Source organism: Pinus tabuliformis, chromosome 7 (genome assembly GCF_031772625.1).
Source record: "Pinus tabuliformis cultivar Carrire ecotype Pingquan chromosome 7, CPIR1, whole genome shotgun sequence".
NCBI classification, from domain to species: domain Eukaryota; kingdom Viridiplantae; phylum Streptophyta; class Pinopsida; order Pinales; family Pinaceae; genus Pinus; species Pinus tabuliformis.
The window spans coordinates 1,088,171,183-1,088,185,779 of record NC_142293.1 but is presented as its reverse complement, the minus strand read 5'-3'; the positions used below and the strand labels follow the sequence as shown (position 1 = coordinate 1,088,185,779).

Below are 14,597 nucleotides of genomic sequence, written 5' to 3'. Positions count from 1 at the left end.
GTTGGCGAACTGGAAGAAAGAAGGAAGCCGACGGTCCAGCAGGATAGAAAGAGGCCGAAGGTCCAGCAGGACAGAAGGAAGACGAAGGTCCAGCCGGACAGGAGGCAGTCGAAGGACGAGCAACTCTGTTGATCGTGTTACCCTGTGAAAGACTCAGACCTGTGATGAATTAATCAGGTACATAATGCATACTGAAGAACAATTCTGTGATATAATAAATAAAGTTTCATTTGATATCGCTTGAAGGGAACAGTAGCCAGCACCAGTATTGAAGCATATGTGAATGTATTTCTGGGAAGTAAGAGATTGCAATAGCAAGAACAGTGCGCAGTAGTCACGCTGGAAGCATTCACCATGACAGTGAGAACAGAGGCTTGAAATAGAGAGTTGGTTCTTGTGCAGAGCTTAGTGCAGCTAATAGTAGACTCACTAAAGCTGTGTGGAGACATTATCAGAGATCATGATGGCTATTTGATATCATCATGAGATAACTTTTGCAGACTCTGTGTGGATAGTATGAAGAGTTGTAAAGACTTCTTCATATGAAGACTGGTTGCCATTGATGCTATAGCATGGAGACTACAGTGAAGCTGTAAATAGACAGAATTCAGTAAAGAAGAGTTTTGGGAGCAGAGAATCACTATCAAACATGCCTTGACAAGATTGGGTCGGAGCCCTTGGTGTTGGAGCCTCAAAATTGGAAGGATTGGTGTCCTTGAGGTTGTTGCCTCAGAAGTGGAAGGATTGGTGTCCTGGGAGTTGGTGCTCCTAAGTCCAAGGTTGGTGCCTTGACAAAACAAAGTTGGTGCTCTGGAGTCTCACAAAAGTCCAAGTTGGTGCTTGGCAACAGATTGGAACCATATATATATTGTATCTATTTTATTGCAAAGATTATATTAATAAAAACATTTATTCTTGTTGTTCATCTTGTGTCTGAATATAAATGTTTTAACTAGTAAATAACAATTGAAAAGAAACACTGATTCACCCCCCCTCAGTATTTCCAACAGAGTTACTCCTTGTGCAGACCGAGGTAATTTTTGGGTTGGCTGGGTATCATTTGGAGTGGTTTCCCTCTGTTTATGGCAGTCACAGGTCCCTGAGATATTGTAGTCGTAGGCCGACGCTGTAGTGGCTTGTGGAGAGGGCCAAAAGGCCTTAAAATTAGAAGGAACAGACCTCTGGTTAGGCTGCAACCCCTTCCTAAGCTAGATGATATAATATGTGAGGGCGGGTAGGCCTAAAAATGGGTTGGTATTAGCCCTAGAAGCCAACAAAGGAAGGAAAGATAAGGGAGGAAGGAAGCCATAACTAAGAGAAGGTGTTTGAGAGCTTAAGAAGAGGGTTGTCCAAGTGTACAGGAAGCCCTAACCAGGAAACAACACCTACAACAGTCAAAACACAGTCCAAAGGTATGTTTCTCCTTCATGATTGCTAGGTGTTGGGTCAAGTGTTGACCAGATTGGATGATAGATCTTGGTAGCTTGTAGTGGCCAAACGAGGAGGGGCGGACTTGGAGGTTAGATGCCCTAACCAGTGGCAGTTCTATAGTGATTGCTTGTTGGTGTATAAGACACTTGTTGGACAAGAAGCATAGATCTAGGAAGACCGTTGTAGGAATTTTGGAGGAGACTACAACATTGTGCTTGCATCCCTTGACAACAAAGCAACAACAATATGTTGCAAATGTTCTCTTGATGGTGTCCTAGGAAGAGCACTGATTTGATGGAGTCTGTTGGTAGCCATGTGAAAGGGTCTCCATAGGTGTTGGATGCCCTAACTAGGAGCAGATGCTATAGCAGGATTGGTCACTCATGGTCTGTTGGAGGGTAGCGTGAGAGTGGACCAAGTGTGGACGTGGATTGGGCATTTATGGTCTGGTGGAGGACAATGTGATAGTGCCCACATTAGAGCCCGATGTGCACCATCTTCATGGACTTAGGTGGTTGCTAGAGAGGTAGTTGTTGAGCTCAAGGGTTGATGAGCCAGAGGAGCAGTCAAGCAGCCCTAGACTTACGTGTGGAGAAGGACTTCTACAACAGATGATGGGCATTCTCCTAGTCCATGTTCATTGTGAGTGATGGACATCTTGCAGTGATAGGTGGAAACTCTCCATGCCCTATGTTGGTTTTCATTAGAGCAGCGTAGGAAGACCATAATGGGCTGAAGTCCTTGAGTAGCTGAGGAGCAACAATGGGCAGATTGAGACTTGTTCACAAACGAAGTTGTGAACATCTTGACATGAGTCTCGATGTGTTGTGCCCATGATGGACTAAGGCACAACTAGTGAGCAGATTAGATAGCCGAGGTTCAGTGACCAGATGGACTTAGATCGTTGATAGAGGCAATGCTACAGATCGAGAGCCGAAGGACCGGGCAGGTACATGGTACGACTGAGGGGAGCTGTGAAGTTGACTACATCAGCCAGTTGGTCAGAGTATCTTGTTGAGGGTAGATTGGTTGTCGATGGACTAACACCAAGCCCCAGGTTTGTATCTTGTACTAGTGGATGTATGAGGGCTATTATCCCTAGTACGGGAGCCCTAGACTATTGTATTATTTAGTTTGATTAATATAATGAAGTTGGGTTGTTGTACATATTTGTACAATATTTTGTTGACTAGTAGATTTTCTGCTATTTATATTCCGCTTATGCATAGTAGTTTCGTTGTGATCCTTGGTTTGGTAGCGTCAGTGATTTAAGATTCTATCCCAGATACCAAGATTGTGGAGAATCAACATTGTCAACATGTTAAGGCCTTAACTGAAAAGCTCTTCTCTTATCAGAGCATAATGTTGGGAGTCTTTATGTGAGATACCACACTACCTCTCAAGGTACATACCCTATCCAGATCTTCACTGGGTATGTCCTTTTAGGACTATTCTTATCTTGGATTCCCAATCTTCAAAGATTATAGGTCCTCTTCAACCACTCTTGTCTTGGATACCTGTCCAATCCTCAATGAGTGTCAGTGAACAAGCCTACTTCCTATCTTGGATTCTTTATCCTCAAGGAGTAGCAATCTCAAATGCTTGTCCAATCCTTCCATCCACCATGCTCCTTCCATGGCCTTCACTTAGACGTACTCTGTTAGTCCTGGCCTTGTGCATGACACATGAAGAGGAAAATATGATGTCTAACATCACACCCTCTAAATCAGAGAGGAGATTCTTATTGCCTATTAATTGAGAAGTCTTCTTCATTAGAGTATTAACTACTAGTTTTTCATGGAGATCTTCAAGTAGTAGTTGCATGACTCCTTTCTTTGCATCTCATCATATTGAACTTCTTTCTTCCTGGATGCTATGGAGCCATCTTCTTTCTTAATCTTGTGATAAGATTCTCGCCACTAATATTTCATATCACTTTCCATTAATCATCATCAATAAAGGCATTATATTCAGCCTTCAAAAGTGAAGCTAAGCTCCCTCTAAACTTGAAAGTATCATCATGAACATCAGGCTATCTTCTTGTACTGCTACCTTTCAATTCCAAGATGATGTACACATCTTGACCATATAAACCTTAAAGGATTATCAAAACCATTCATTCAATCCATATGTTCCTTGAATTGAATTCAAAATCAACAATTGAACTTACCTCAACTGCCATAATGCATTTCTGCAATATCCTTCCAGGTAGCAAAACTATATTTTAACCAGGTAACCAATACCAAAATACTAATTTAATAATTACCTTATCATGATAACCTTTTATCAAGGTATTTGCTTACTTGTATCCTTTGAGATCAACATCCTTTCGTATGGGCCATCTTTATATTGTGCAAGAATCCTTCTCCATGCATTCTCTTTTAATCAAGGTGCCCATGGTTCGAACTTGATAAGTAGGCTACAATATCTTCCTTGGAGTTGTCATTATCAAACTCTCTTTCCTTCTTCCGAAGACCATACTTGATGTTGATTTATGCTATGCTATTTTACGGGAAACTCTTGATCTTTAGCCATTCCGAAGCATACTAAACTTCTTCCAAGCATTGAATAACCATATGGAAGACTTACCGAGCACAATTTTATAACCAACTTTTGTCTACAAGATTCTTGTAAATATGAACCCCACCTTAAAGAAAAGTTAGTTTAAAAAAACATGCATGCTTTTGCTTCCATATAACCATCTAGCCATTCTTTCTTTGAATGAGCTTGCTTCCAATCTTATTGATGAGTAAGCTTTTTCCTTTGAGAGGAGAAAGACTTCAATTCTGCCTTTCAAATTGTCATTCGACCATTTTGCATGTCGTCATCCTTCAAGACCATAGATTCCATACTAGATCTTTAATGATCCTATTTGCAAAATGACCACCTCTAGCATTTTGTTAGAAAATTCTTGGATGAACTATAATATGCAATATGTTCCCAAGATTCCCATTCTTTTAAGCTAGACGATTCCTTTTAAAGCAACTTGATTATGAAGACTCTTTGTTCTATTATCATATGCTTCTTTCTGTGATGCCATGCTTTTTATAAAACCAAGACCTTCTAGAGAATGCAATAATGCATGCTATTCTACTTTCTAATAAAAGAAATACAAATAGCATAATGAACCTAATAAGGATGAAGCTTCCTTAAATAGTAAAGATCCTTGGGATCTTCTCTTTTCGGCTTCTTATCAGGTTCTCCCTTTTCCTCAGCTATGTGAGCTTCACTCCTTTCTTCTTTTTGTTTGGGAATTCCCTCTTAAAATTTCGCTACTCATTGCATCAAAGCACTGAATCTTGGACATATCTGGTTTTCCCATGGAATTTCCAAACTTCCCTTTCTTTTTCTTTTTGGATTTTACAATAAAAGCTTGAGACTTTCATTTAATTGAGTGTCATCCTTTGCCTTTATCCTAGTTTCTTCCAAGATATATTGAGCCCATAACTCATCAAAATGAGTAGTATTCTTTCTTGAGTAGACACTAGTTGCAAAATTGCTTCAATCAGGGCACAAAGCATTTAATACACAAGTAGTCTTTTCTGAATCGGAAACAACTTCCCCAAGCCCTTGCAACTGGTCCCTTATTTGTGAGATCTTCATAAGATAAGTGGCCATGTCTTCATCCTTTGAATTATTCTATATAGTTGATTCCTCAAGGAAATCTTCTGACCTGATGTACTTATAGAGTACAATTTCACCAACTTATCATACATAGCTTTGGATGTCTTCAAATCAGCAACAAAGGGAACAAGATGATCCTTTATGGATTCAATAATGATCCTTTGTGCTCTCACTTCTCCCTTGTATTTTGCTAAATCTTGAGTCTTCTATTTGTCTAGTACAACAACTTCACTAAGAACATATTCCATGACTTCATTTTCTGTGAGTATCAAGTCAATCCTCTTCTTCCATGCTAGGAAGTTTGCTGATCCAACGAGCTTGTTGCTTTCCTTGCAAAATGTAGCCATTTGATCTGTAGGTTGAGACATAGAAGACAATATGACACTTGTCAACCAAGAGTCCTTTTTGATGATGTCTTCAACTATCTTGATGCTTTCAAGACCTTCAAAGAGACTTCAAAGATGCCCTAGAATGATGACTTCTAGGATGCCTTCAACAATAGTGTCTTCAAACAACTTCAAAGAGTGGATGATGATCCCAAGATTATTTGATGCTTCCTTTTCTTCAAGATGATGCACTAGAGAGCCTTCAACAAGAGAGTATCCTTCAATGAGAGCTTGATCCTTCTTGAGATGATGAGATCTTTTGATGAAAGTTTGTAGTAACCTTCCTTCTAGGTCAATAGGTCTTCTTCTTCTTTCCTTGTGTCCTTTTGCAAGTGATTCTCTTTGACAAGCAATCCCTTTTTAAGATGATCTTCAAGCTACCTTCTCTTTCTTCACCTTAGCTCTGAGCCCATGTTGGAGAATGTAGTAGGGCAGTTATTTAAACTTTTCTCCTTATCTTTAATAATTGCTTGTGAACTTAACTAACTTCTTTTTGTTCTTTATTAGTTTCTCTTCATCAAACAATTATCAAGAACATAAAGAATGAAAATCGTAGAAGACAATGGACACAAAATATAGGCTCCAAGCCAGGGAAAAACCCCTCCAAGGGGAAAAACACAAAAGAATCTCTTCTAAAATCAAGACCCAAAGACCAAAGTGAAAACCCTCCAAACACCAAGTCAACCCTCCAAGAATCACCCTCAAACAAGTCAAAGATTGACCAAGTCAACGAAAGTCAAATCTCTTCAAATTTGCTCCACTTCAGAATTTCGGCCTTCTTACTTCAGATTTGCAATTTCGGCTTCTTGTAGACAACAAAAACCCTAGCCTTTAAGCTTCCCAAGAGATCCTTCCTCAAGCTGATTAAAGTCTTCAAAGTCAACAAGAGTCAAACCTACAAACTTCTCCAATCACAAATTCAACGCTTACTTTAGGTCTGCAATCTCGTCTTGCAACTTTTGGCCTTGCAATTACTACAGAAACCCTAGATATTTCGCACATGTGGGCAAAATAAGGCTAAAAAATCAGATCTTTGTTTCTTGCTTAGACTTCTTCTTGCCTCCTTGTTCTTCGCTCTTGTTTTCCTCCTTTTCTTGCTTGGGATCAAACTGTAGAAGCGTGTATAAACGAATCGAGCTTCCTTCCTTTATATAGCCTTCTCATGAGGTCGAATAGCCCATTACTAGGCTGACTTCCCCTTGGTGGGGCTGACTTGTGCTTGGAAGCTTATTTGACTTTCTAGACTCATAATGAATATCTTTTACATGTTACGACTTGCCCAATAGGGTCTTGTACAATTGACAAGGACTCTCTTGACTTCAATAAAAATATTCTTTTGTCTTGACAAACCCTAGGAGCATGAAATGCATGCTTGACCTAGATGACCAATAAAATGAAGCATGAAACCCATGCTTAAAAATAATATTTTTCTTTCTTCTTTTTTTGTAACATAAGATATACATAATTACATGAGTACAATGACAATTATGAAGACCGAAACTAGTTATATTTTCCAATACTCCCTCTTAACTAGGGAGGTATTCATAATTCTACAATCGGTACAAGGATATTATCAAATTGAAGAGTTCTCATAAGAGGAGTTGGATTGGTAAGTCATTATAAGCATCAACATCATAACCAACATTGTCAACATGGTAAGGCCTTAACTGACAAGCTCTTCTCTTATTAGAACATAACGTTGGGAGGCTTCACGTGAGATACCACACTACCTCTCAAGGTACATACCCCATCCGGATGTTCACTAGGTATGTCCCTTTAGGACTATATCCTTATCTTGGATTCCCAATACTCAAAGAATACCAACCCTCTTCGACCACTCTTGTCTTGGATACCTGTCCAATCCTCAAAGAGTGTCAGTCAACAAGACTACTTCCTATCTTGGATTCTTTATCCTCAAGGAGTAGCAATCTCAGATGCTTGTCCAATCCTTCCATCCACCATTCTCCCTCCATGGCCTTCACTTAGACATATGACTATTAGTCCTGGCCTAGTGCGTGACACATGAAGAGGAAAATAAGATGTCTAACATCACACCCTCTCAATCAGAGAGGAGATCCTTATTTCCTTTTAATTGGGAAGTCATAACAACAAGCTCTTTAGCTTGTCTTCATAAGAGTATCAACTACTAGTTCTTCATGGAGATATTCAAGTAGTCGCTGCATGGCTCCTTTCTTTGCATCTCATCATATTGAGCTTCTTTCTTCCTAGATGTTATGGAGCCATCTTCTTTCTTTAATCTTGTGACAGGATTCCAGCCATCAATCTTTCATATCACTTTCCATTAGTCATCATCAATAAAGGAATTATATTGAGCCTTCCAAAGTGAAGCTAAGCTCCCTCTAAACATGAAAGTGATCTTCATGAACATCAGGCTATCTTCTTGTACTACTACCTTTCAATTCCAAGATGATGTACACATCTTTACCATATAATCCTTCAAGGATTATCAAAACCATTCATTCAATACATATGTTCTTTGAATTGAATTCAAAACCAACAATTGAACTTACCTCAACTGTCATAATGCATCTCTACAATATCCTTCCAGGTAGCAAAACTATATGTTAACCAGATAACCAATATTAAAATATTAATATCAAAATTACCTTATCATGATGGCCCTTTTATCAAAATATTTGCTTACTTGTATCCTTTGAGATCAACATCCTTTTGTAGGGTCCATCTTTATATTGTGTAAGAATCCTTCTCCATGCATCCTCTTTTAATCAAGGTGCTCATGGATTGAACTTGATTAGTAGGCTACAATATCTTCCTTGGAGTTGTCATTATCAAACTCTCTTTCCTTTCTCCAAAGACCATACTTGATGTTGATTTATGCCATGCTATTTTGTGAGAGACTCTTGATCTTTAGGCATTCTGAAGCGTACCAAACTTCTTCTTCCAAGCATCGAATAACCATATGGAAGACTTACCGAGCACAATTTTATAACCAACTTCTGTCTGCAAGATTCTTGTAGATATGAACCTTGCCTTCAAGAAAAGTTATTTTAAAAAAACATGCTTACCTTTGCTTCCATATAACCATCTAGCCATTCTTTTTTTGAATGATCTTGCTTCCAATCTTATTGAAGATTAAGCTTTCCTTTGAGAGAAAGACTTCAATTCTGCCTTTCAAACTGTCATTCGACCATTTTGCACTCCTTCATCCTTCAAGACTATAGATTCCATACTATATGGAATATATACTTAGTCATAATGCTTCTTTCAAGAACCTTTCTAATTGATGGTTCTTATAGGAGTATCTTTAATGATCCTATTTGCAAAATGACTACCTCTAACATTATGTTAGAAAGTTCTTGGATGAACTATAATATGCAATATGGTCCCAATATTCTCATTCTTTTAAGCTAGATGATTCCTTTTAAAGCAACTTGATTATGTAGACTCTTAAGCGTCCAAGCACAAGTCAACCCTACCAATGAGAAGTCGGCCTAGAGAGGGGTATTCGACCTCTTGAAAAGCATTTATGTAGAAGGAGATTCGACTCATTTGGACACACAACTTTTGCAGTTCGATCATAAGCAAGAAAGAATAAGAAGAGGAAGTGAAGGTCTAGGAGAAGGAAGCATCTCAAGAAGAAACCAAAAATCTGATTTTTGTGACCATCTTTCTCTCACACGTGTGAAGGATCTAGGGTTTTTGTTGTTGCTATAGGGCCAATGTTGTAGACCTAGTTGTAGGTCCAAAACTTTGGTTCAAGAAGATCATGACTTGAAGCCAAAAGGTCTAGAAGCAAAGGAGCAAGCTAAAACGAAGGAAGGAGACCTAAACTTGATCTCTTCTACCTACACGTGTGGTGTTAGGATTTCTGCAGCTATTTAGGGCTAAAAGTTACAGGTCAAGATTGCAGATACGTGTTAGGGGCCGAAGTTACGATTTGAAGCAGCTTGAAGAAAGGTGGTCTCTTGTTGACTTTGGAGACTTTGACTTAAGGAAGGATTCCTTGGAGGGTTGACTTGGTGTTTGGAGGAGGTCTTGGTCTAGAGGTTTGGGTCTTGGTTTTCTCATTTGAAGCAGATTTTGCAAGAAGAGAAGAGATTCTTTCTGGGTTTTCATTTTGGAGGGGTTTTGCCTTGGCTTGGAGCCTACTTCCTGTGTCTATTGTCTTTATTGTTTTTGCTCTTCATAATTGTTTGATGAAAAGATTAAATAAAGAAACATAAGAATATAACTAAATTTCATAAGCAACTATTAAGTTTAAGGAGAAATGTTTTTAATCGCTGCCCCACTAGATTCTCCAACACCTAGAAGTAAGAGTATTCAGCCTCCTCAAAACCCTATTACAACTTGTATAAACAACAAATAAGGGGACTCGACCTTCTTCCAAATCGAAATTCGGCCTCAAGGAATATCTGCAACTTGGTCCTAAAAATATAGGACATAATTCAACCTCACAAAGTGACTATAACTCAGCCCTCATGAAGACAAAACTCAACCCCATTAAAAATGACATACTCCGCCCCATAGAACAATATACTCGACTAGCAAACACTATGTCGGGATTCGGCCTCGAGACAGTGACTGAAATTGGCTGATGAAACTTAGCTCCTAGACAAGACTCAACCTCTTCAATTGTATAGTTTCGTCTAGCAAACAAAGATAAATAATCTCGGCCTCAATCTTCAACAAACAATGATAACTTGGCCTGCAAAAGAAGGGACTTCGACCTCCCAGATAAGTGCCTTTCATTCTGCAAAAATAGAAGAAGGAATACCAAAATATGAAATATAAAATTAACTGATAACATCTCCGAACTTACTCCCTTCTTCCTAATGCCTTCTTCGTCAACAATGAAGCTCAATGTTGAAATCTGTGATTCCGCTCTAACACTAACTAGGGTGTATAGTTTTAACACTGAAACCAAAAACCAGAATGACGGTTTCCAAAAACCCTAGACCCTTTCTTAAGTGCTCCTCGAAATTTTAATTTTCAAGTAAGCAAATGCAAGAATGAGGAGAGACTCCTCATTTCCCCTTTTTATAACTCACTTCACTCTTTTTCCACCTTTGTACCTTTTATTTTAATAAAGTTACTTTAGTGGGTTTTCTCATTTTATAATTTAAAAGTGATTTTTCATTAGCCTAAGACCTATGTCTCCTTTTCCCTAGTTAGCTTTTATAATGTTTTCTTCAAAAACCCTAGACCCTTTCTTAAGAGCTCTCCAAAATTTTAATTTTCAAGTAAGCAAATGCAAGAATGAGGAGAGACTCTTCATTTCCCCTTTTTATAACTCACTTCACTCTTTTTCCACCTTTGTACTTTTTTTTTTAATAAAGTTACTTTAGTGGGTTTTCTCATTTTATAATTTAAAAGTGATTTTTCATTAGCGTATGACCCATGCTTTTATTTCCCTATTTAGCTTTTATAATGTTTTCTTCTAGGGAAATTGTGTTCCCTTGATTAGTTTTTTTTTTTCCATCCTAGCCTACGGAAACTTAATTAGGCTAGCGGAATCTTCCCCTTATGTCTCCCAAGCGGATGGGGACATTACAATGTATCATCTCTTTGCTTAAGAGGTTCACAGAAGTGGGAAGTCACTAACATTGGAGGTTTATGCGTATGAATATATGGATGATCTCTGTTTGGAAGTTCCCACTCTTAAACAAGATGGATGATCTCTATATAGAAGGTTCCCTTACATATACTATATGCTTAGTGGAGAAGCACGCAGATGTTTTTACTATTGTGAGCTTGATCCTTGCTAACCATCAACTTTGTGAAATCGATGTGCTGTATATTTAGTGTTTATAATTGTGGGCAAATTTTAAATTTTAATGATCATATCGCATGTAAATCTTCTAGCCACACTTAAACCCTGAATTGAGCGGTTTGTGAGCGTTTAAATTGGCAGTGAGTAGAACTTGATCAACTCAGTGGCTGAGAGGGCCCATTGTCAGATTTTGTCTGTTTGGTGAATAGCAGTTGCTGAATAATCTGGTGTGCCCTTTTTGGACAACAGGGTAAATCTTGTTTGATAGCTTTGCTGATGCTATGTATTGATGTTGTGTTTAATTTTCTCTCATGAAGAGTTTCTTTTGCACTCCTGCATCCTTATATCACTTGATGTACCATTTTCTGAGATAGCATAGAGGCATCTTGGTTTTCATGATAGTTGCATCTGAATTTGGCAACAAGAAACAGAAAAAAGATAAAATACTAATGAATGTTGAAATTGAGCTAGAAATAATAGTGTGTGATTGGTCATCTTGATCTCCAAGTTGAGGTCCCCTTTCCTGAAGAGTGATTGAACTCTCACACTAGATAAAACCAGAAACCTCGTGCCTCCACAAACCCCTGTTTGTGTTGCCTTCTTTAATAAGTGTTTGAGATCTTAAATGTGGGAATGTCAAAAATGTTTACGTCATTTTATGGAATTGTCGTACCTAACCTATTTTCTTAGTGAGGGTTGCAATGTCTTCAAGGACTTTCTTGTGGTTGAACATAGAGAAATCTGTCAAACATATGTTTCCCATACATACAAGATTCAAGTGTATTGAAAATGCAAAGTATTATTAGCTATACACTTTCCACGTTGTTGGTTAACATGAAATTTATTCTTTTCTAAATTAACACCTAAGAAGACCTGTATAGACAGACAAACTTCCTAGCATGGAAGAAGAGGATTGATTTGATACTCACAAAAGATGAGGTCATGGAATATGTTCTTGGTGAAGTTACTCAACCAGACACAGAGAAGACTCAAGAGTTAGCAAAATACAAGAAGGGAGAAGTGAGAGCACAAAGGATCATTATTGAATCCATAAATGATCATCTTGTTGGAAAATGTAACTAGTTTCCGTCTTCATAATTGTCATTATAATCATGCCAATATGTATATCTCTTCTTACAAGCAAGAGAAGAAAGAAATATATTATTTTTAAGCATGGGTTTCCTCATTATTTTTAAGATCTCGTTGTTTATTTCTTTATTTCTGACCTTGCTATTACTGCTTTCCCTTTGATTAGAGAACTTTCTGCAAAATGATATATGAAACATTTCATGGAAATATACGTACTTCGAACTAGTAGTGCATACCTATCTTTTGATGGTTTTTATTTCTTAACTACCTCTATCTCTGGTCGGCAGTGAATGTTGACAGAAGCAATGTCATTTGTACAATACAGTTATAAACTTTTGTGTAGGTGTACAAATTGCTTTCTGTCGATAGAAGCCATGCCATTTGTACAATAAAGTTAAAAACTTTTGTGTAGGTGTACAAATTGCTTTCTGTCTATGGATTCTAACATTTGTTATTCTTTCTCATTTTTTTCAAGATTTCTCCATTGAAATAAGCAAGGAACGCTCTAGAAATGTATGAACGTTCTAGATATGTATCTTCCCACGCAAGAGCAATGCTAGAATGCAAGATTAAGGGAATGCTTTTTCAAGCTATTGATTTGGAAGAGATTATGACTAGAGCTCTTAATTGTTCCAGGCAGAAAATTATGTATTGTTACTCTTTGCAGGGCCAATGCCTCTTTTGTCCTTGCTTGCTAGAGCAACGACATCAGAAGACACTGCAACTAATGTATCGGAAGAGCTTGAAGTGTTAGCTGTGGGAGAAGAAACAACGACATCAGAAGACACTGTAACTAATGTGTCGGAAGAACTTGAAGTGTTACCTGTGGGAGAAGAAACTCCTGAAGAAAGTTCATCTGATGTCTCTCAGCAGTTTGATGACGTGCTTGCTTACTTGAAACAAAAGGTTTGGATCATTTTTTCACATTCAAGACGTGCTTTCTCGGATATTATCATAGTAAATTCTCAAGTAAATTTCAAACTACAAGTTATAACTTATCATTTTGATGCTTTAAGTCTGTTGTTTTCCAGAATGTGCAAAATGTAAATCTTGCTTTTTATTTTTGTTTCCACATAGTTCATATGACAATGGGGATTAAAGTTTTAATTTCGTTGTTACTTGTAGTTTGATTCTCTTGAGAACAAGTCAACACCATTGGTCTATGGAAGCGCTGCCTTGGTGGCATTATGGGTCTCGGCAACTGTTGTTGATGCAATCGACTCTGTTCCTTTGGTCTGTGCTTTTGTATTTTTCTTTGTCTACCATAATGTAATGGACGTTTTAACTATTTTTGAAAGTAGTTGATTGCTGTTAAAAGGCATACATGAAACACTACAGATTTGCCATAATGTGATGGACGTTTTAACTATTTTTGAAAATAGTTGATTCCTCTTAAAAGACAGACATGAAAAGCTACAGATTTAAGAATTTACAGAGTTGGATTTATAGGGAGTCAAATAAATTGTTAGTGTGGTTATTTCACATCTGAATCTCATCTCTTTTGTATTCACAGCTTCCAAAAGTTATGGAGTTTATAGGATTTGGCTACACAGTTTGGTTTGTCTACCGCTATCTGCTTTTTAAGGTGATTACTTTCTAAATGATATATTTGATGTGGGCAAGACGTCTGCTTAAGGATGTAATATGATTATGCTTTATTTCTATTTTACAGGGGAGCAGAGAGGAACTAGCAGCTGCCATTGACGATCTTAAACAAAAAATTACGGGGTGACAGGAAAGCTGATACTCTCAGAATTGCTATGGGACTGGGCCTAGTTTGTTTGCCATTCTTTTTTTCCTTGGCCTATTATATTATATTCATAACTCATGTAGCATAGCCTCGAGGTTTGCATCTTGTCACGATTTATTTTGGAATTTTGGTGGTGTAAGGTCCAAATAATTGAGTCCCTTATTCATGCAAACCCCAGGTAGCAATTTGCTAGAGTAAAATTGTGGAAAGAACCCCAGGTAGCAATATTGGTGGTGGTTGTTATTCAATGATAATGAGAGTGCATGCCATGATTGGCCATCGTTTTTATTTTTGTCGCCATATCTGTATTTTAAAATGAAGTAATTTAAATTTATCACTTGGCTTGAGTTTTCAAGTTTTTTTAGCTACAGTCTGATGCATGGGATTCTTTCTCTTTTTGTTTTTGGGTGCATCAGACTAATTTTATGAAATGACACGAAACATTGAAGGCTTCAATTGATACTCAAGGTTATCGTATTTATTAGAACTCTTAATTCTTGTTATTTATTAGAACTCTTAACTGTCGTTATTAATGAATATGTACAACTACCACAACGGGTTATGT

The 14,597-nt window shown here is 37.7% G+C and overlaps 1 protein-coding gene across 1 annotated transcript in view; it reads left to right on the top strand.

Annotated features, from left to right (window-relative positions):
- The window catches only part of LOC149251349 (uncharacterized), a 104,885-nt gene extending 90,489 nt beyond the window's left edge, over positions 1 to 14,396 (top strand). The window contains exons 2-5 of the mRNA XM_089459364.1: positions 12,950 to 13,188; positions 13,408 to 13,515; positions 13,796 to 13,867; positions 13,955 to 14,396. Of these exons, the coding sequence (XP_089315490.1) occupies positions 12,950 to 13,188; positions 13,408 to 13,515; positions 13,796 to 13,867; positions 13,955 to 14,014 (479 nt within the window). The 3' untranslated portion in view covers positions 14,015 to 14,396. The remainder of the gene's footprint in view (positions 1 to 12,949; positions 13,189 to 13,407; positions 13,516 to 13,795; positions 13,868 to 13,954) is intronic.
- Positions 14,397 to 14,597: the final 201 nt, after the last annotated feature.